Source organism: Chiloscyllium plagiosum, chromosome 30 (genome assembly GCF_004010195.1).
Source record: "Chiloscyllium plagiosum isolate BGI_BamShark_2017 chromosome 30, ASM401019v2, whole genome shotgun sequence".
NCBI lineage: Eukaryota > Metazoa > Chordata > Chondrichthyes > Orectolobiformes > Hemiscylliidae > Chiloscyllium > Chiloscyllium plagiosum.
The window spans coordinates 23,356,765-23,377,505 of NC_057739.1; the positions used below are offsets into that span (position 1 = coordinate 23,356,765).

At 40.6% G+C, this 20,741-nt stretch overlaps 1 protein-coding gene across 2 annotated transcripts in view; it reads left to right on the plus strand.

The window, feature by feature from the left end:
- The window catches only part of LOC122564812, a 106,343-nt gene that overhangs the window by 30,998 nt on the left and 54,604 nt on the right, over positions 1 to 20,741 (plus strand). For both annotated transcript variants that reach the window (XM_043720095.1, XM_043720097.1), the window contains exons 4-5: positions 4,691 to 4,842; positions 7,801 to 7,954. In XM_043720095.1, the coding sequence (XP_043576030.1) occupies positions 4,691 to 4,842; positions 7,801 to 7,954 (306 nt within the window). The remainder of the gene's footprint in view (positions 1 to 4,690; positions 4,843 to 7,800; positions 7,955 to 20,741) is intronic.

The window sequence follows — 20,741 nt, forward strand, 5'->3', positions numbered from 1 at the left end:
TTTCTTTAAAAATAATGATCATCTTATTGCTATCACTTCCTCTAATCTCCTTATGTGTTCAGTAGAACATCAATGACATTCCTTTTATGACGACTTTACTGTATCAAGTTGATAATGTTTTACGTCTTCACTGATAATGTGACACAGAAGTAAATATTTATGTTGTTCTGAAGCCCGAAGTATTTATTGAATTTTTTCATACTTTTAATTCCAAAATAAGTTGTTTTTAAAAGAAGGACTGTGAAAAGCAAAACTGTGACTGTGGATTTAAATTCACAACTCGCTGGCAAAGTCCTGTGTGGAACATATGGATTGTTGCATGTGTAAATTGCCAGGGAAACTTTAAACAGAGAATCTTAATAAGAAGGAATACAATTCCCCCCACTCCTGGCCAGCAGAAAACTACCCCTGCAGATTATGTTCTGCAGATTATGTTACCACAGACAGAATTTGTATTTTTATCTTAAAATAGTAGACAAGGACGAGAGTTAAAAAGCCAGTTCAACTCTATTGAAGTGACTGTTGGAACTCAATGCTTTTGTGTCTACCATTTACGTTCAAGCATTATTTTGCTGAAAAGGTTAACAGAACTATCCCCGAGTCACATGTGTTGCAGGTAAAGACTTCTCTCACTCTGAGTCCTGGACGTCAGCAAGATAGCAGCCAGACAAAAGGGAAGACCCCATTGTCATTCGGATTGCTGCCTTCTAGTTAAAAAAAGGAATCAGGCCAAAGGAACTTCAATCAGCTTACAAAACCAATAAATCAAAAATCACATTTGCAGTAACCTCCTGCAATTTTCAACTGTTTCCCACACTTTGATCAATTCAAAGACTGTGCCATGTACTTTTTCCAACATTTTTTTGGATTTATTTCTCATATCTAATCTGTATGTATGTGTATTATGTTACTAATTGTTCACCTGTGTAGTAATTAATAAACTCACTATTTTAATTAATTCTTTTGTAAATTCAAATTAGTTAAATTGGCTCCTTTTAAAACATAATTTTATTTAAGTCTGAGAGAATTGTATGCACAAGGCAGGAATCTTATATAAATTAACCTTGTTAGAACCAACCAAGGGATGGGTGATTTCATTTGATTTATTATTGTTACATGTACTGAGATACGGAGAAAAGTGTTGCATGGAGTGCTATTCAGACAATCATACTTTACATAAGTATATCAGGGTAATAGAACAGAATGCATATTATAGTGTTACAACTACAGAGAAGATGCAGACTAAGATCAACTCTAATATATGAGAGATCGGTTCATAAGTCTGATAGCATCAGGGAATATTCCTTATTTTCAAGCTGCTGTATCTTCTGCTTGATATAAAGGGGAACCAGCTCATCCCTCCACACTCATGAGTTTAACAGTATGGGGTAATCTATCTGGAACTGTGGTGACTTGGAGAGCCTTGATTGGGCTCTGATTATAATATGTCTGCTTAATGTAATATTACCATGTGGTGATTTAGTATAATTTCAATTTTCCCAACTTATATATCAAAATATTCTTCAAAATATCATAATAACCTGAAGTATAATAACTATATGAGAATTCACAATAAATGCTGATGCATAAAACAAATTAACTATTTTCAAAAGATCATATTAGCTTCTTTTGTACACCAAGAATCCAACTTTATATCGTAATGAATATGTTAAATTGAGGTTAGAAAGTTCTATTACAAGATATAACAAAATGCGTCAAGCTTAGAGTAACTAATTAGGATGATATACACAGGGGATATATTTTATTTTATGAACTTAAGTTAAAATGTAGCTGTGTCCTTTATTAAAACCTTTTACCCCCAAAACATTTGTATATTTCTTAGCTTAAGTTTATATTAGCTTGGGCTATAAATGCAGCCATACAACCACCTTTGTATATGGGCCCACTTGGGCCATATATATCTTTCAAAAAGTGTTTTAAAATCCCAACTAAACAGAATGTAATTTAATTCCTTACTTGCTTAATCAAATCAAAATTATTGAAAAGTAACTCAATTCTAACTGGGAGAATGTCTGCCCATGTTGGAGACTCTGAGAGTAGGCGATGCACTTAAAAAATAGGACTCAATCATTTAAGGTGAGGTAAGGAAAAGTGTCTTCTTTCAGAGCATCATTGGTCTGTGAATCTCTCTTAGCTAAAAACAGTTGAAGATGAGTCTGTGAATACATACAAGGGTGAGATGGATTAACAGTGAAGCCAAGAATTATGGGGTGTAGAACAAGAGGTAAAGTTGTGACCACAGTTATATCAGCCAAGATGATATTAAATAGTGAAGCAGGCTCAAGGAACTGAAGGCTGACTTCTTCTTACTCATCAGAAGTTCCAAGAAATGGTCACTGGACTCAAAAGATTAGCCCTATTTTCTGTCCTCCAGATCTGGTGAGTTTCTCCAGCAATTTCTCTGTTTGTTTGTTTCAACTTGTTAGCGTCTGTAGTTCTTTGTTTTATTTCATGATTGTGTCATATATTTTATATACTTTTAATAGAGTCACACATGAGAGTTAAGACAAAATAATATTGTCTCAAAGCAGTATAAATTCTCTGGTGCATTGTGCATAACAAATTGCTCAAAGAGGATTTCTTTGGTATTGCTAATGGAAATGCAAACAAAATTCAATTGAAGTAGGACCCAGTGGAAGTCTTATCAAGGTATTTGCAATATTGTTGTAAATCAGACAAAGAATACTTCTCTTCAGCTTGTCCTATAGAACTTAACCTTTGAAAATGCTCATGAAAATTGCAAGGTAATTTCATGAATGCAGAAGAGTATAGTCTTGGATGATATTTACACAGTTATAGGAATATAGCAATGTGTGTCTATAGGTGGCAGGTGTGGTATTTTCCAAGGACACTGCTTCTGATTATCTGTATTGTCTATTCTAGTATCCATATCCAATTCTTCTGACATTGTGATTTTAAGAAATAAAGCCTTGAACGGTTCTTGGTTGCTGTTGAGAAAGGCTTTCATACATACGTCAGTTTTGATCTTCTGATTCCTTAACTTCGAGGACCCCTTCCCTGGATTGAATGTCTGGGTTTACCAGTCACATACTGGTATTTTCTTGGAAAATACACCTGCAAAACAATGTTGGCATTGTCCAATATCAAAACTATTTTCAGAATTTATAGGGCCTATAAGTGGCACATCTTTAATTAAAGTAAAATGTGTAAAAATCATATTGTAGTTGCTAGAAATCTTTCCTGAACTAGATGTCAGTAAGATATCAAGACTATGATTCATTATAAACATGTCTGTAGAAGTTTAGGACATTACCTGTGTAATGATTCTTCACACATTTGTGGATTATTCCTAAATTTCTGTATTCCTGAAATGATACAAAATCACTGATAATCTATTGAACATGGTCTGATACTATTGAGTGAATTGTAGCAAGTTTTGGCTGTTTTGCATCAAGGCTGCACAGTGGTGTATAATTTTACTAGATGGGAGTGCAGGCTGGAGAATCAAAGTTTAAAACAAAATTATCAATCTCTGATTTGTGCAACCCCAGCTTTTCTGTGTGACTGGAGCTTCTTTGAATATCCTGTTCAACAGGTAAAAATATCAAATATGTTCATAGGTTGTCCCATACAAACTATATCGCTCCCTGGTGAACCCACACCTTGAATAACAGGGTCACTGAAATATTAAGGACAGTTTTTTGATTGACAAACAGAATGCATATCACATTCATTTAATTTCATGCATAATGGATCAAACTACCAATGCAAGGAAGGCCTGCGTGCTTGCTATAAATATCAAGCAACGATCAATGCACAGCCCGTGATTTTCCATTTCTAATGAGTGGAAAATAATTGGATGACAACTGTGATAACTTGATGCGCATGACCCATGAACAAGGCTTCCAGTTGACAGCATGAGCGATGCGCTCTGCTTTTTGAACTGGGAAATCTTTGCTCTGAGTTTCAGTATTATAAACAGGATATGCTCTGTCAGAATATTCAATCTTGGCAAACATTATAACACATGTCAGTCAGTGAGCAGAATCCTCATGTTTATCTCGTCCAAGATTACAAGTAATTTCCCTTCATATATAAGATTGAGTGATGTGATTTCCCTTTAGTGAAAGGTTTACATGAGATCTTGGCATTTTGGGGTGGATAATTGGAGAAGTGAACTGAAAATGGACCTGCTCTTCTTGCCCCCGAGATTCACGTTCTGTCTGTGGCATAGGGGTAACGGCACAATATTTACATCAAACAACTAGTCATTAGATTGGAGTGTGTCAGTAGGAATTGGCCAGTGGTACCTAGAGTGATTTGGCTATCACAGATTGAGAAGTGTGGATTACTTCAGACTCTAGTTCTCTTTTGTGCTGGAATATGGTACCTGTTATTTAAATTATCTGCATTTAACTCATTATGATTTTAATGGATTTTTAATGTGGTTGCTACAGCACTAAAGCATACTAAAATAACACGGAAGGTATAGTATAGTTCCAGTAAATGTAAGGAAAATACTATAGTTGATTTGTTGGAATATCCAATGTGCTTCATTATCATAGCAAACCAATATTGGTTGAAGAGCCTGCAAACACCCTTTGAAATGTTGTAGTTTTGTTTTTAAATTAAAAGGCCATCTATTACCTGGCTTAGAGGAAATTTTTGTAAAAATTACACAAAGCATCTGACTTCTTTTCTCTTGCAGACATTGATCCAGTATTTTGCAGTCCGAGCTTTCAGACAGCAGACAGAGGAGAAAGTGTGTTTGTTCATTGTGTTTCTGGAGACAGTCGCCCCTTGGTGGAGATCAGATGGACTAAAGACAGAAGGACTGTCAGTGAAGAGTTAGAATTCCAGGTATGAACAGATTTGTAAGCTTTAACCCAGGAACTGAAACTAAGATAGTCAAACTGCTTAACTCAGTATCATTGGAGTTGAATATTAATATTTCTCTGTAAAGGGTAGTGGACTTTGTCATTACCAGCTAATTAGTTATACACAAATTAATTCTTGACACACCTGGTTGGTTGTCATTTATTAATGTTATGTTGATATTTCAGTATAAGACCCTGTTATGTTTCAGGTGTAGCATTTCTTCCATTTTCCCTATGTTGGCTCTGTACTGGGCAATGCTTCAATGACCAACAACCATCATCAAGTACTTCGCTAAATTGAACATTGTCCATGTATAAGAGGTGACTATGAACATTGGCAGACTATTGTCCCACATGATGTATGATGCTCCAACTGGATGCTGTCTTCACCTGACATTATACATGCTTTGACAGTATAGCAATTGAAAATGTAGGGGAGTTGAGGTTTTTGTTAAATATGTTCAGAAGTGCTCTTACACACAAATGAAAATGTTTTTGTTTGTTTTCCCACCAACAAATCATTTGTGGTACTGTTCGCCCATTATTCACCATCACTAAGTCACCCATATTTTCCAATTGATTAATTTATGTGCAAAGCTTGGCTATGGCAATGCAGACCATTAAAGGTGAAGGACAGAATAGGGAGAGGGGGAAGGGATTAAATCAAAATGGAGTTGGAGGATGAAATAAAGCACTCTATCTCTTGTGGTGCCCACCTCTCTCTAAAAGCATTGAGAGTATTGATGGATACCACATACTCCCTCCAGGACACTTGGGCACAAACATAACCGCAGAAAAGGGACATAGAGTTGGCAACTATGATCTGCTCCACTGCCTGCTGTCTGGACCTGTTAATGGCTACTTTGGCCTGGAGTTGAACATAGCACAGTACAGACCCTTCGGCCCTCAATGTTATGCCGGCCTTTTATCCAACTCTAAGATCAGACTAACCTACATACCTTTCATTGTACTAACTTCCATGTGCCTGTCCAAGAGTCGCTTAAATATTTCTAATGTATCTGACTCTACTACCACTGCTGGCAGTGCATTCCACATACCCATCACTCTCTGAGTAAAGAATCTAGCTCCGACATCTCCCCTAAACCTTCCACCAAATACCTTAAAATTATATCCCCTCATGATAGACATTTCCACCATGGGAAAATATCTCTGGTTATCAACTCTATGCCTCTCAACATCTTGTACACCTCTATCAAGTCATCTCTCATCCTTCTTTGCTCCAGTGAGAAAAGCCCTAAAGCTCCCTCAACCTTTCCTGATAAGACATGCCCTCCAGTCCAGGCAGCATCCTGGTAAATTTCTTCTACACCCTCTCTAAAGCTTCCACATCTTTCTTACAATGAGGTGACCAGAACTGAACACAACATTCCAAGTGTGGTCTAACCAGAAGTCTATAGAGTTGCAGCATAACCTCTGGGTCTTAAACTCAATTCCCTAATGAAAGCCAACACACCATACACCTTCTTAACAACCCTATCAACAAGGGTGGCAACTTTGAGGGATCTATGGACATGGACCTCAAGATCCCTCTGTTCCTCAAAACTGCCAAGAATCCTGCCTTTAATTCTGTATTCTGCATTCACATTCGACTTTCCAAAGTGATTGACTTCACACTTTTCCAGATTGAACACCATCTGCCACTTTTCAGCCACTTATCCTGTCAATACCTCGTTGCAATTTACAACAGCCCTCTACACTTTCCACAGCTCCACCAATCTTTATGTCATTGGTAAACGTACTAACCCACCCTTCCACTTCCTCATCCAAATCATTTATAAAAATCACAAAGAGCAGAGGTCCCAGAACCGAACCCTGCGGAACACCACTGGTTACAGAACTCCAGGCTGAATACTTTCTATCTACCACCACCCTCTGAATTCTATCAGCCAGCCAATTCTGTATCCAGACAGACAGGCTTCTCTGTATCCCATGCCTCCTTACTTTTCTGAATGAGCCTACCATGTAGAACCTAATCAAATGCCTTGCTAAATCCATGTACACCACATCCACTGCTCTACCTTCATCAATATTATTTGTCACATCTTTAAAGAATTCAATAAGGTTTGTGAGGCACGATCTGCCCCTCACAAAGCCATGCTAATTATCTCTAATCAAACTATGGTTTTCCAAGTAATCATAAATCTTGTCTCTCCAAGTCTATTGCACACCACAGACGTAAGACTGACTGGTCTGTAATTCCCAGAATTATTCCTATTCCCTTTCTTGGACATGAGAATAACATTTGCCCCCCTGCAATCATTGGGCACTACACTAGTGGACAGTGAGGACACAAAGATCATCACCAAAGGCGCAGCAATCTCTTCCCTCGCTTTCTTTAGTAACCTTGGGTATATCCCATCTGGCCCAGGGGAGTTATCTATCCTTATGTTTTTCAACAGTTTCAGCACATCCTCCTTCCTAACATCAACCTGTTCTAGCATATCAGTCTGTTTCACGCTGTCCTCAGAAACATCAAGGTCCCTGTCATTTGAGGTAATTTATTTTTCTGTATCCAGAATTGCACTTAGACAGAACTGCAGAGTTGAAGTCATTTGTGGCACTTCTAACACTATTCAACTGAGATTAGTTAAAACAAACACGGAACTGAATTTTTGAATATGCAGAGTTCAATGATTCATTGGACAATTATGGAAAAACCTTCGGGGAACATATTTCTAATCCTCTAAGAACAGAGTTTCTCCAATAACATGTTGTAATAAACAAAATTGCAGAGTCATGTACACTTCAAGGTTGAGTTCTGAAAAACAATCTTCTTAAAGGTTTGTGGAACAAAACAAGTATAATCTAATTTTTCATTCTTGATGTGACATAATGTATGCATTACTGTGTAAAGGAATCTTAACAGGAAGAATCTTAAACAGTAAATATTTTCAGATTGATTTGTTCCTCTGCTCTTTAGGGACAATATAGTCACAAAAACCCTTTCAAAGCATCTGCCGAAGAACATATTGCTAATGTCTCAGAGGAAGATAACAGGAATTGCATCAGTGTTACTTATAATCCAATACTTAATGTCACTACACATAGCAATCCAGCAACTTTGAAGGTTAAAGGTCAGTGGTGCTCTCTACTCTCTACTACCTATAATGTGTTATTAAGAACAGAGATTGTCATGCACAATTTTTTTTTATTATTATTCATAAATGTAAAAATGTTAGGACTGACATTGGCTTTCACAAGCATACCTTTTATTATTCATTAAAATGTGTATAAGATGTTAAAAAAGCTTTAAAAACTATATTGAAATGGAATCGTTAGTAAAATGCAAAATACAATTCTTTCTGTAATTGTGTGAAAAACGATAGATATGGGAAATGTGACTTAAATGTTGGAAATATACAACTGGCTTATCTGAATTCGTGAAAAATGAGGCGGGGTCACATTTGTGGGTGGAATCTGTTGACCCTTGGACGATGCTGCCTGAATTGCTGTGCTCTTCCAGCACCATTGATCCAGACCTTGGACTAAGATGTCAACTGACATGACAGACTAAAAGACAACTCAAACTAGAGTCTAGCACAACTTAATCATTATTAGTGTTTAAATCATTTATAACACTCATGTAGCTCTTAACTACTCATATTTATTCTTAACCACTTCATATTCAGCTCACTACTCTGGGTTGTTACTCACTTCACTGTAAGCATTGTGAACTTTAACCTTTGAACTTTAACTGGCCAGCTTTACTCTGTCGAGTTGAAGTCAGCTCTAAGTTCCAAATCTCCTCTTCGCAATGTTGGATTTCGGATTGTCGCTTCCGATGTTTCTGATGCCCTTTTTTAAAATATCTTCCAACCTTCCAGAACGTTCGATAACATACCTCTTGAATGGAACCCTCATGACTGAGATTCAAAGGATCGAGTAAACAGGAGACATCGGCTTCCTTGGTTCCTCTTAGCAGTTTAATTTATCCCTTTTTGAAACCTCAGAGGTTGAATATCCTTTAGCATCAGCCATTTGCCTAGTCAGCAGTCTGGTTTACGTCTTCCTTTCACAGCAAGCTAGTCCACTGTTTATGTAAAGTTCGCACAGTTTTCCATCATGCATGTTAGGCTTCAACTCTGTTAGCCACAGGGTCACAATCCATTGTTGGAGTTGGGAGGGGCATGAATTGAACAAATAAGGGAAGGGAAATGTAGAGAAAGAATAGTTGGAATGATCAAGCAGGTTTTTTGAACATCCAGGAAGAAATAAAAAGATGGAGATGACCTTCCTGAGCTTATTAAAAGAAGAAAAAAAACTTTGGAAATAACTAAGTAAGGTACAAATCGAAAATACGATTTTCATTGCCTTCTGTAATACTGAACATTATTTAAATGGGGAAATACTGAAAAAAACTGCAGCACAGAAGGTTTAGAGGTCCTCATGCATTCAGGTTGTAAGTTTGCTCGCTGAGCTGGAAGGTTTGTTTTCAGATGTTTCATCACCATGCTAGGCAACATCATCAGTGAGCCTCTGATGAAGTGCTGATGTTCTGTCCTACTTTCTGTTTATGTGTCTCCGTCTCTTAAGGCGGGGGATATAATTTCTGGTTCTTTTCCTCAGAGGTTGGTAAGTAGGGTCCAAATCAATGTGTTTGTTGATGGAGTTCCAGTTTGAATGCCAGGTCTCTCGGAATTTCTGTGCTTGTCTCTGTTTAGCCTGTCAAAGGATGGATATGTTGTCCCAGTCGAAGTGGTGTCCTTCTTCATCTATATGTGAGGATATTAGTGATAGTGGGTCATGTCTTTTGGTGGCCTGTTGGTGTTCGTGTATCCTGGTGGCTAGTTTCCTGCCTGTCTATCCGATGTAATATTTGTTACAGGTTTTTGCAGGGTATTTTGTAAATAACATTTGTTTTGCTAGTTGTTGGTATAGGGTTAGACCCCATCGATTCTCCTGTTCCTTGGATGCTGCCTGACCTGCTTCGCTTTTCCAGCAACACATTTTCAGCTTAGACCCCGTTAACCAACCTTGGAGAAAAAGAACTGGAAATGAGATCGCCCATCACAACAAACTAAGACACATAAATAGAAAGTGGTACAGAACACCAGTGCTTTACCAGAGGCTCACTGATGATGTTACCTAGCATGGTGATGAAACATATGAAAACAAACCTGCCAGTTCAGCGAGCAAACTTGCAAGCTGAACCTCACCTTGAGCTACAAAGCTTCTCGAAAATCGCAAACATCCTCATGCATAAATTACAAAAAGCGAGCTTCCAAGTTTTGTGGGTAATAAGGAAGGCAAATGGAATACTGACCTTTATTTGGAATATAAAAATAGACCTTGATAACACTATACAAGGCACTAGTCAGACAACAACTGGAATACTGTGAAGAATGTTGGTTCCCTTATCTAAGGCAAGATGTACAGGCATTGGAGGCAGTTCAGAGAAGTACACGAGGTTGTTGCTGATGTATGGACAGATTTTCCCATGAGGAGAGATTGAGTAGGTTGGACCTGTACTCACTGGAGTTTAGAAGAACGAGCTGAAACCTTATTGAAATCTGTAAGGTTTTTAGGGGCTTCGCCGAGTAGATGAGGAAAGATTGTTGCCCTTTATTGGAAAGTCTGCCATTGGAGGGAAAAATCATGCCCATTTAAGACAGAGGTGAGCAAGAACCTTTTATCGAGTTGTTAGATAATCTGTGGAATTCTTTACCACAGAGGGCTGATGAGGCTGGGATAGGCAGGCTTTTTATAAGTAAGGGAATCAAGGCAGGAGTATGGAGGTGAGAGTTATCAGATCAACTGCAATGTCTTTGAGTGGTAGATTAGACTTGATGGGCCAAATGGCTTACTTCTATTTTTTTATGGTGACTCCAGGTGTGGTTGCAGCCATTTTGAGTGTGTGCTTTGCAGATTATGTTTCAGGCTCATTCTGATGATCTCAGGGCAAACCAAGTCTTCAAGTTCCTTTCTTTCTTGTATCCCTTCTTGAGTCCACCTGTTTTTAGTTTCCATGTTTCCACCCAACTGCTTCTGCTTCCAACATTATCTCAGAGAGCAGTCCTGTAACTTAGCAATGCTGTGACACACTGCAATCCCCTTCTCACAGCTCTGCAATGTACAGTTGTCTCCCACCCTTATGTGCTGAGTTGTCCCTGTCATGATTATTGTTCCCTCTGCATCCCAACATGCTGCCTCCAATCCCCACAACTGACTTCTCGAACTTCCATCCCTGATGACACACCTTGACTTTCAGACTCCCAATCCCTGCATAAGGAGCCTCTGACCCTGAATGCCCAAGTGGCCAACTGACAATGCCCAAACCCCATGATCTCGTTTGGACCCTGCCCTTAACTATTGCCCCAGTAACCCCTTGACTAAAGACAGTCCCCTTTTAACCTGACCATGGACTATATCACTCAGATTTTGAATTGTGGCCGGTTGGCTGAAGCGTTTGAAGCATGTTTGTCATGTCAGCTGCTATAGGTGTGACACTGATGTAGCACGGTGCCATATAGCAAGATATCCACTCCCTTGACTGATCACTGGTAACAGCCATGAGAAGATACCTGGCTTTGTGGCCGTGCTAAGTAGAATGGTAAGATAAGAGTTCTGTGAAGCTGTCAGTTCTGAATGAGGCAGCAAGGCAAAGCAGAGATACTGTGAGCATCCAAGTAGGTATGACATGAGAGACCACTAAGAGAACAAGTGAAGTGCCCTGAGATGCACCCTGCAGTGTTGCTTGAGGCTGGTGTCTGTTCCAGTGTCTGCTCCTGACCTGCCAGCCACAATATTGGTGTGCTCTAAAGTGCAACATTGAAATGGACAACTGTCCAACAAGCTGTTGCCCTGATGAGGCTGGTCTCCTATGCTGATGTCTGAGGGTATAGCCAGTCACTACCCATAGACAGTGCCTTGAGATGCTGTAGACTACTGTCCAAGATTTAGGCATGGAGGAGCAATTAATGTGCTGGAGCTACCAGGAACTGCTTCAGACTTTTATATTAGAAATTGTCACCGTCTACATGGGAGGATTACCAAACTGCGTATAAATGAAGTGAGATTAGAGAATTGTCAGTTGTATGTGTATAGGACTCTCCCTACTTACTAATGAGTTTCTCATCTCACTGTCCAATCCTTGGGTGAAAAATCAGATTCTTCTCTACAAACTCATTGCTGATTGGAGTCATACCTGATACACAGGTTGTAGTTGTTGAAGGTCTCAGCTTCAGCAGACCTCTGCAGGAACTCCTCAGGGCACTGTCCTAGGTCCAATCATCTTCAGCTGCTTCATCAATGACCTTGCCTCCATCGTGATTTGTGATTCCTCAGATCTTGAAGTAATTCATGTTTAAAGGACCAACACAGTAACTCAATGGTTAGCACTGCTGCCTCACAGCACCAGGGACCCAGGTTCGATTCCAGCCTCAGGCAACTGTCTGTCTGGAGTTTGCATGTTCTCCCCATGTCTGCGTGGGTTTCTTCCACAATCTAAAGAAGTGCAGCTTAGGTGAATTGGCCAAGCTGAATTGCCCTGGTGTTCAGTGATGTTTGGGTTAGGTGCATTGGTCAGGGGTAAATGTAGAGTAATAGGGTAGGGTATTTCGGAGGTTTGGTGTGGACTTGTTGGGCCGAAGAGCCTGTTTCCACACTGTAGGGCTTCTATGATTCTATGAAACAAGATCTGGACAATATCCAGGTTTCCTCTGACAAATGGCAAACAATATTCATGCCACACAAATGCCAGGCATTGACAATCTCCAATAAGAGATAATCCTACTACAACCCCTTGACATTTAATGGTGTTACCATCACTGAATCCCTCACTATTAGCATCCTGGGGTTACTATTGACTAGAAACTTAACTGGAGTCACCACATAAACACACTGGCTATAAGAGCAGGTCAGAGGCTTGGAATACTGTGGCGAGTAATTCACCTCCTGACACCCCAAAGCCTGTCCATCATTTACATGGCACAAGTCAGTACTGTGATGGAATATTCCCAACTTGCCTGGATGAGTGCAGCTCCAACAACAGTCAAGAAGCTTGACACATTTTTGTAAACTTGTAAAAATGTTAAATTTCTAATAAAAATATCTATTAAAAAAAAGAAGCTTGACACCATCCAGGACAAAGTACCCTGCTTGATTGGCACCATATCCACTCCTTCCATCACCAATCCTCGGGAAGCAGCAAGGTGCTATCTACAAGTTGCACTGCAGAAATTCACCAAAGATCCAACACCTTTCAAAATCCACGACCACTTCCAACCTGAAGGATTAGGGCAGCAGATACATGGGAACATCACCCCCTGCAAGTTCCTCTCCAAGCCACTCACCACCCTGACTTGGATATATATGGCTGTTCATTTACTGTCACTACGTCAAAATCCTGGAATTCCATCCCTAATACATTGTGGATCAACCTGTACCAGATGGACTGCAGCAGTTCAGGAATACAGCTCATGACCACCTTCTCAAGGGCAACTAGGGACAGTCAATAAGTGCTGGCCCAGATCTCACAACAAACAAAACATCGGGAATCTCATTTTTACAATCACACCATATTTACCCAATCACATACTGTTGCCTATATTTTTCAAGGGCAAAAAATATTCAGCCTAAAACATTTATAACCTTTTAATAAATTCACTTTCTTGCAGCTAGGGCTTTGGCAAAGCCTATCTACTAAAGCCTGGTGAATCAAGTTTAGTTTGTTTGCTTCAAAGTTTTGTCTGCCCCTGAATTCTAAAAGTCAGTGGGAGGTAGCTCCTCAAATACCTAAAAAATATTTAACCTAAAATATTTCAAATCACAGATCAAGCATTATGGGGAGAAGGCAGGAGAGTTGGGCTGAGAAACATGGCAGCCATGGGTCGAATGGCCAAATTCTGCTCCAAAATCTTATGATCTTATGGTCTATCAATGCTGTCAGTTCCTTTGTCCAAATTGTTAATGTTTAATGTGAATAGTTCTGGTCCAAACACTGACCCCTGGTCACCAGCTGCCATCCTGAAAAAGACCACTTCAGCCCCACTCTCTGCCTTTTGACAGTCAGCTAATTCTCGGTCCTTGCCAATACCTTACCCCTAACACCATAGACTCTTAGCTTATTTAGCAACCTTCCAAGTATTCAGTAATCTCATCCTTAATAATGGAGTCTACAATCTTACCAATGACCAAGGTCAGCTAACTGGACTATCGTTTTCTGTCTTCTACTTCCCTGCCTTCTTAAACATGGGTGTTACATTATCCAATTTCCAATCCTCCAGGACCCTCCCTGACTCCTGTCATTCCTGAAAGATCACCACCAATGACTTTACATTCTCCTCAGCTATCTCCATCAGACCTGTGGAGGGGGTGGGGTTAGTCCATCTGGCCTGGACCATATGTTAGACCATATCTCCACCTGATCCGGTTGATTTATTCTCCTTCAAACCTTTCAGCTTCCCCAGCACCTTCTCCTGAGTGATAGCGATTACACACATTTTCACCCCGACACTCTTGAAGTTCTGCATGCTGCTGGTATCTTCCAGTATGAAAATTGATGGAAAGTATCCACTAAATTCCTCCACCATTTCTTTGATCCCCGTTACTACCTCTCCAACCTCATTTTCCAGTGGTCCAGTCTGCATTCTTGGCTCTCTCTCACCTTTTCTATTTGTAAAAAAAAAAACTCTTGCATTCATCATTAATTTTCCTGGCTCACTGGCCTTCATATTTCATCTTCTCCCCGCCTTATTGCTTTTTTAGATCTTCTTTGCTAGTTTTTAAAGGCTTCCCAATCTCTTGCTTCCTACTAATCTTAACCACATTGTATGCTTTTTCATTTGCTTTTATGCTGTCTCTGACTACCCTTGTCAGCTACAATTGCCTCATCCTCCCTTCAGTACATTTCTTCTTCCTTGGGATGAATTTCTGGTGTGCCTCCCGAATTACCCCCAATCGCTGATCCATTATCTTCCCTGCTACGCTCCCTTTCCAATCAACTCTGGTCAACTCCTCCCTCGTTTGTAGTTACTTTTACTCAATGGTAATACTGTTATATCTGATTCCAGTTTCTCCCTCTCAAACTGCAGGGTGAATTCTATGATATTATGGTTATTGCCCATAGGGGTTCCTTCACATTAAAGCCTCCTATATGAGTCCGTCTCATTACACATCAGGAGAAAGTGAGAACTGCAGATGCTTGAAATCAGAGTTGGGAGTCTGGTGTTGGAAAAGCACAGCAGGTCAGGCAGCGTTGGAGGAGCAAGAGAATTTACGTTTCAGGCAAGAGGCCTTCTTCAGGAATGAGGCTTGTAGGTTGGGGAGCTGAGAGATAAATGGGAGAGGGAGTGGGGTTGGGGGAAGGTAGCTGGCAATGCGATAAGTAGATGAAGGTGAGGGAGAAGTTGATAAGTTGGAGAGGAGGGTGGAATGGATGGATAGGAAGGACAATGGACAGGTAAAGAGGGCCGTGCTGAGAGGGAGGCTTGGGACTGGGTTAATGTGGAGGCTGGGAAAGTGTGGAAACTGGTGAAATTCACATTAATCCCGTGTGATTGCAGGGTCCCAAGGTGGAAGATGAGGCATTCTTCTTCCAGGCATTGGGTGGCTAGGGTTTGGCGATGGAGGAGGCTCAGGACCTGCATGTCTTTGGAGGAGTGGGAGGGGGAGTTGAAGTGTTCAGCCACAGGGCAATGAGGTTGGTTGGTGTGGGTGTCCCAGAGATGTTCTCTGAAATGATCCGTAAGTTGGCGTCCTGTCTCCCCGATGTAGAGGAGATCACATCGGGTGCAATGGATACAGTAGATGACATTGGTGGAGGTACAGGTAAACATCTGTTGGATGTGGAAGACCTTGGACAGAGGTGAGGGGGGAGGTGTGGGCACAGGCTTTGCACTTCTTGCAGTGGCAGGGGAATGTGCTGGGAGTGGGGTGAGGGCTGGTGGGGGGCGTGGATCCGGCAAGGGAGTCACAGAGGGAGTGGTCTCTGTGGAATGCAGGTAGGAGTGGTGAGGGAAATATAATGCTCGTGATGGGATCCCCTTCCTGGACCTCTCCATCTCCATCTCTGATGACCGACTAACCATGGACATCTACTGCAAACCCACCAACTCCTGTATACCTGGACAAACCTCCTCCCACCCTGCCTCCTGTAAAAATGCCATCTCTTATTCCCAATTCCTCTGCTTCCACCGCATCTGTTCCCAGGCTGACCAATTCCATCACAGAAAATCCCAGATAGCCTCCTTCTTCAAGACCGCAATTCCCCTTCCCATGTGGTCAACGATGCCCTCCAGCATCTACTCCACTTCCCAGGAAGTGCAAAATCTGCACCCACACCTCCCCCCTCACCTCTGTCCAAGGCCTGAAAGGATCCTTCCACATCCAACAGAAATTTACCTGCACCTCCATAAATGTCATCTACTCTATCCATTGCACCCGATGTGATCTCCTCTACATCGGGGAGACAGGACGCCAATTTGCGGATCGTTTCAAGGAACATCTCTGGGACACCCACACCAACCAACCCACTGCCCTGTGGCTGAACGCTTCAACTCCCCTCACACTCAACCAAGGACACGCAGGTCCTGGACCTCCAACCCATCACCTTCTCCCCACCAATTGTACCAATTGTATTCTCAGCTACCTTCCCCCTCCCCCCCAACCCCCTCCCATTTATCTCTCAGCTCCCCCCCAATCCCGGCCCACAAACCTCATTCCTGATGAAGGGCTTATGCTTGAAACATGGATTCTCCTGCTCCTCGGATGCTGCCTGACCTGCTGTGCTTTTCCAATACCGCACTCTTGATTCATTACACATCCACTAACTCCAGAACCGTTCGCCCAGTGAGCTCTACCACAAGCTTCTCCAAAAAGCTATGTCATAGAAATTCCACAAATTCCTTTTCTTCGGATCAACAACCAACCTTATTTTCCTGGTCCACCAGGATTATTATAATAGTACCTTTTCTATCTCTTGATTTATTTTCTATCCCACATCCTGACTATTGCTAGGAGACCTGAACACAACTCCCATTAGGGTCTTTTTTCCTTTGCGGTTCCTCAACTTTACCGTACAGATTCTACACCTTCTGACTCTAAATTGATTTCATTTCTTACCAACAAGGCCATTCCAGCTCTCTCTGCCCACCTACTTGTCATACAGTCATAGAGATATACAGCAAAGAATCAGACCCTTCGGTCCAACTTGTCCATGACGAGCAGATATCCCAACCTAATTTAGTCCCATTTGCCACTTGTCCCATATCCCTCTGGAATGAGCTGCCAGAGGAAGTGGTGGAGGCTGGATTTAAAAGGCTTCTGGATGGGTATATGAATCCTTTCAATAGGATGCGTAGCCTTGGATATTTAGTTCCTAGCCCTGATCCCATTGCAGCCATGACTCTGTGATACCCACAGCATCGTACCTGCCAACTTCATCTGTGCTTCAAGATCATTTACCTTGCTTCACATAGTTCATGTGTTTAAGTACAACATCCTCAGTACTGTGCTGACTGCCCCTTTTCTCATAGCTGTCCCCTTGTCTGCTGTGCCTGAAGTTAGATTTCTGAGCTTTTCCAGATTCTCTGTCTTATTTGCTTGCTCTTGAACGAAGAAAGGATAGGATCTTCAATGGAAAGAAAGGTAGGCTGTTGATGAGACATGAGACACCTTGGGAACTGGATGTAGATTTGCTCGCTGAGCTGGAAGGTTCGTTTTCAGACGTTTCGTCACCATACTAGGTAACATAATCAGTGAAGCACTGGTGGTATGGCTCGCTTTCTATTTATGTGTTTTGGTTTCTTTGGGTTGGTAATGTCATTTCCTGCGGTGATGTCATTTCCGGTCATGCCATACCACCAGTGCTTCATCCAGAGGCTCACTGATGATGTTACCCAGTATGGTGACGAAACATCTGAAAATGAACCTTTTAGCTCAGTGAGCAAACCTACATCCAGAATCTGAGCTACAAGTCTTCTCAAAACTTGGAAAGACCTTGGGATCTTAGGAAAATAGTATTTATCTTTTTATCAATGAGCATGATAGAGATCAGGTCTATGCTGATTGAATAACCGGACAGAAAGAAAACTAAAGCTTATAGACATAAGGACTTGCAATGTGAGGGAAGTAGAATAGAATCATCTGCCAAAGTTTGGATGAGGTTAGCTGATAATTCGAAGGGCATTAGTGAAATGGAAGAAGACTGGGGTATAGAATAGAATCCTGGAGAAGTACCGAATTCATAGAAAACAGGCAGAATAAGTTCATTAATTACAACGTATAAATGGAGCAAGTTGAGTGAGGCATATAGCTGGCAAGAGGCCATCTGCTAAGGCAGAGACATATGACACAATGATAGATGATACAGAGAAACATAATATAGTCAGCAAGTTCACCAGTGGAACTGCGATGCCATACATTATCTTGGAGATCACAAATTAGGTTAACAGTTACAAGGTGATAATTTATTTTGAAGCTAATGGAGGTAGCAAAGAATCGAATAGGAGAATTAGTTGCCTTTCTCGAGAGAGCTGAGATTGAGAGACCTGGGAGGTGATTAGATTGGAGTAATCTCTACAAAAGGGAGCTATTTGTGGATCCACTGGCTTTTTATAGTTCTTGCAAATTCTGAAAAGTGAAATTTGCATTGAGGGAGAACAATCTGGAAATTTTTGAAACACTACTATCCTATGCCAACAGATGGGGATATTTCTCATCTTGTTCCTAGCATTGAACAAAGTACTGAAATTTTAAACAGAAACAGAAACTAAGTCAAACACACAGTAGTTTCATTACATCTGAAATCAGAAAGATATAAGTTGATGTTTTTAATGGCATCCTCTATCTGATCCTTTGTTTAAAAAAATCTTGAAATTAATTAAATTGTTGGCTGTGTTTTTTGATGCATCAGAATCAAATACAGCAGATGAGGTTAATTGAACCATTTTCAGAGCCACAATATTAGTGACCAGTGATGTGAATTCAATTTCTATAATTACATATTTGGAAGTACTTTTGAAATAAAGAGCTTCATAATTCAATCCTCTTCATTGGTTGACAAATTGAGATTGAGTCAGAAAATATGGTTCAGTGTAAATCATTTACTGTTGCTGAAATGGTTTATACTTTGAAGTTGACAAATTTACATGTGAAATTGAGTTTGTAACAAAGTGGTACCTTAAGCAACGCTATTCTAGGAAAACGTTTGTAATTGTGTTACTGCACTATCACTGACTGTTTAGCATTCTTTGCTGCTTATCTATAGTCTAAATGAATGTAGGCTTAGTATCTGGCTCTAATTCCCCACAAATATTCCATTTATATGGGACCCCCAATTTATGGAAGTCAGACTTACGCATGATTGTACTTATGAACGCAATCCCATCCAGGGGAAATAATTTTAAATATCTGACACATGAACGCTTTCTACCCTTATGGATGGCTACTTTGTATTGTCCTGTAATGTGTGCCGACTTGTTTACAAATCGGCTCACGAATGGACTCAAGAATGGAACCCGTTCACAATCCGAGGACTACCTGTATTTATGTTTATAGTTTATAACAGGACCTCCAGCAGCAGGTGGCAGTGCTGAAGGAGGACAGCTACAGATTCTCATTGGAAAGGAAAGAGCATCTTTGGTGGAGAGAGGGTTGGTGGGAAAGAAAAGAACACAGAAAAGGAATTCCTCAGCTCATTGTAAGCCACGAGGTGTTGTCACTTTCATTCACAAGATCCCATTCCCTGCACATGGAATCAATAGAATAAAGAACAATGCAACACAAAAGCAGGCCTTTTGGCCTACCAAGACTACACCAACACATGATGCCTTTCCAAACTAAAAACATTTTTGCCTCCATGTTGGCTGTATCCCTCTATTCCCTCCCTAAACATGTATATGTCAAGATGCTCTTAAATGTTGCTGCTGTTTTGACATCCACCACCTCCTCTGGCAGTGCATTCCAGGCACTTACTACCCTCTGTGTTAAAAACCTGCCTCTCACATCTTATTTAAACTTACCCCCTTTTACCTTAAACCATAGTAATTGACATTTCTACCCCAGGAAAAAGACTCAGACTATCCATTCTATCCATGCCTCTTATAATTTTATAAACTTTCTCTCAGGTTGCCTCTCAACCTTCGACATTCAAGTGAAACCAAAACCAAGTTTGTTCAATCTCTCCTCATAATTAATACTCTCCAAACCAGGAACACCTTCGTAAATCATTTCTGTACCCTCTCAAAGCCTTCATGACCTTCTGGTAGTGTGGCAACCAGAACCATACACAATATTCCAAATGTGGCTGAACTAAAGTTCTATACAGCTTCAACATGACTTGCCAATTTTTTATGCTGATGAAGGCAAGCATGATATATGCCTTCTTGACCACCTTATCCACTTGTGTTGCCACTTTCAGGGAACAGTGGACCTATACTCCTAGATCCCTCTGCATGTTGATGCTACTAGGGGTTCTGCCATTGTATAGTTCCCTCTTGCATTAGTCTTTCCAAAATGCATCACCTTACATGTGGCAAAATTAAACTTCATCAGGCTAAAGATTTAGCCTATCTATATCCTGCAATCGTCTGGCAATCCTTCTCAAGCTCCACCAATCTTTCTGTTGTCCACAATAGTTCCGCATTTATCCTTAATTTCTCTTCATTTTTGCAATGACCTGTTGCCAGTGGAATAAAGAATCCCTTCTTCATGATCTTTGGGTCTTCCATATGTTCAAATGTCACGTTGCAATCCATTAATGATTGGCAGGACTATCTCATTCACATTTTTGAAAAATGTTGATAAACATGTTTTTATACCACCTTTGCTGCTCACTGTCCTTAAAAGAATTAATTAGGTGGCCTCTGCACCTTTTTAGGTTTTGTGTTACAAGTTGCAAGTGCATGTTGTCTCTGATCAGGT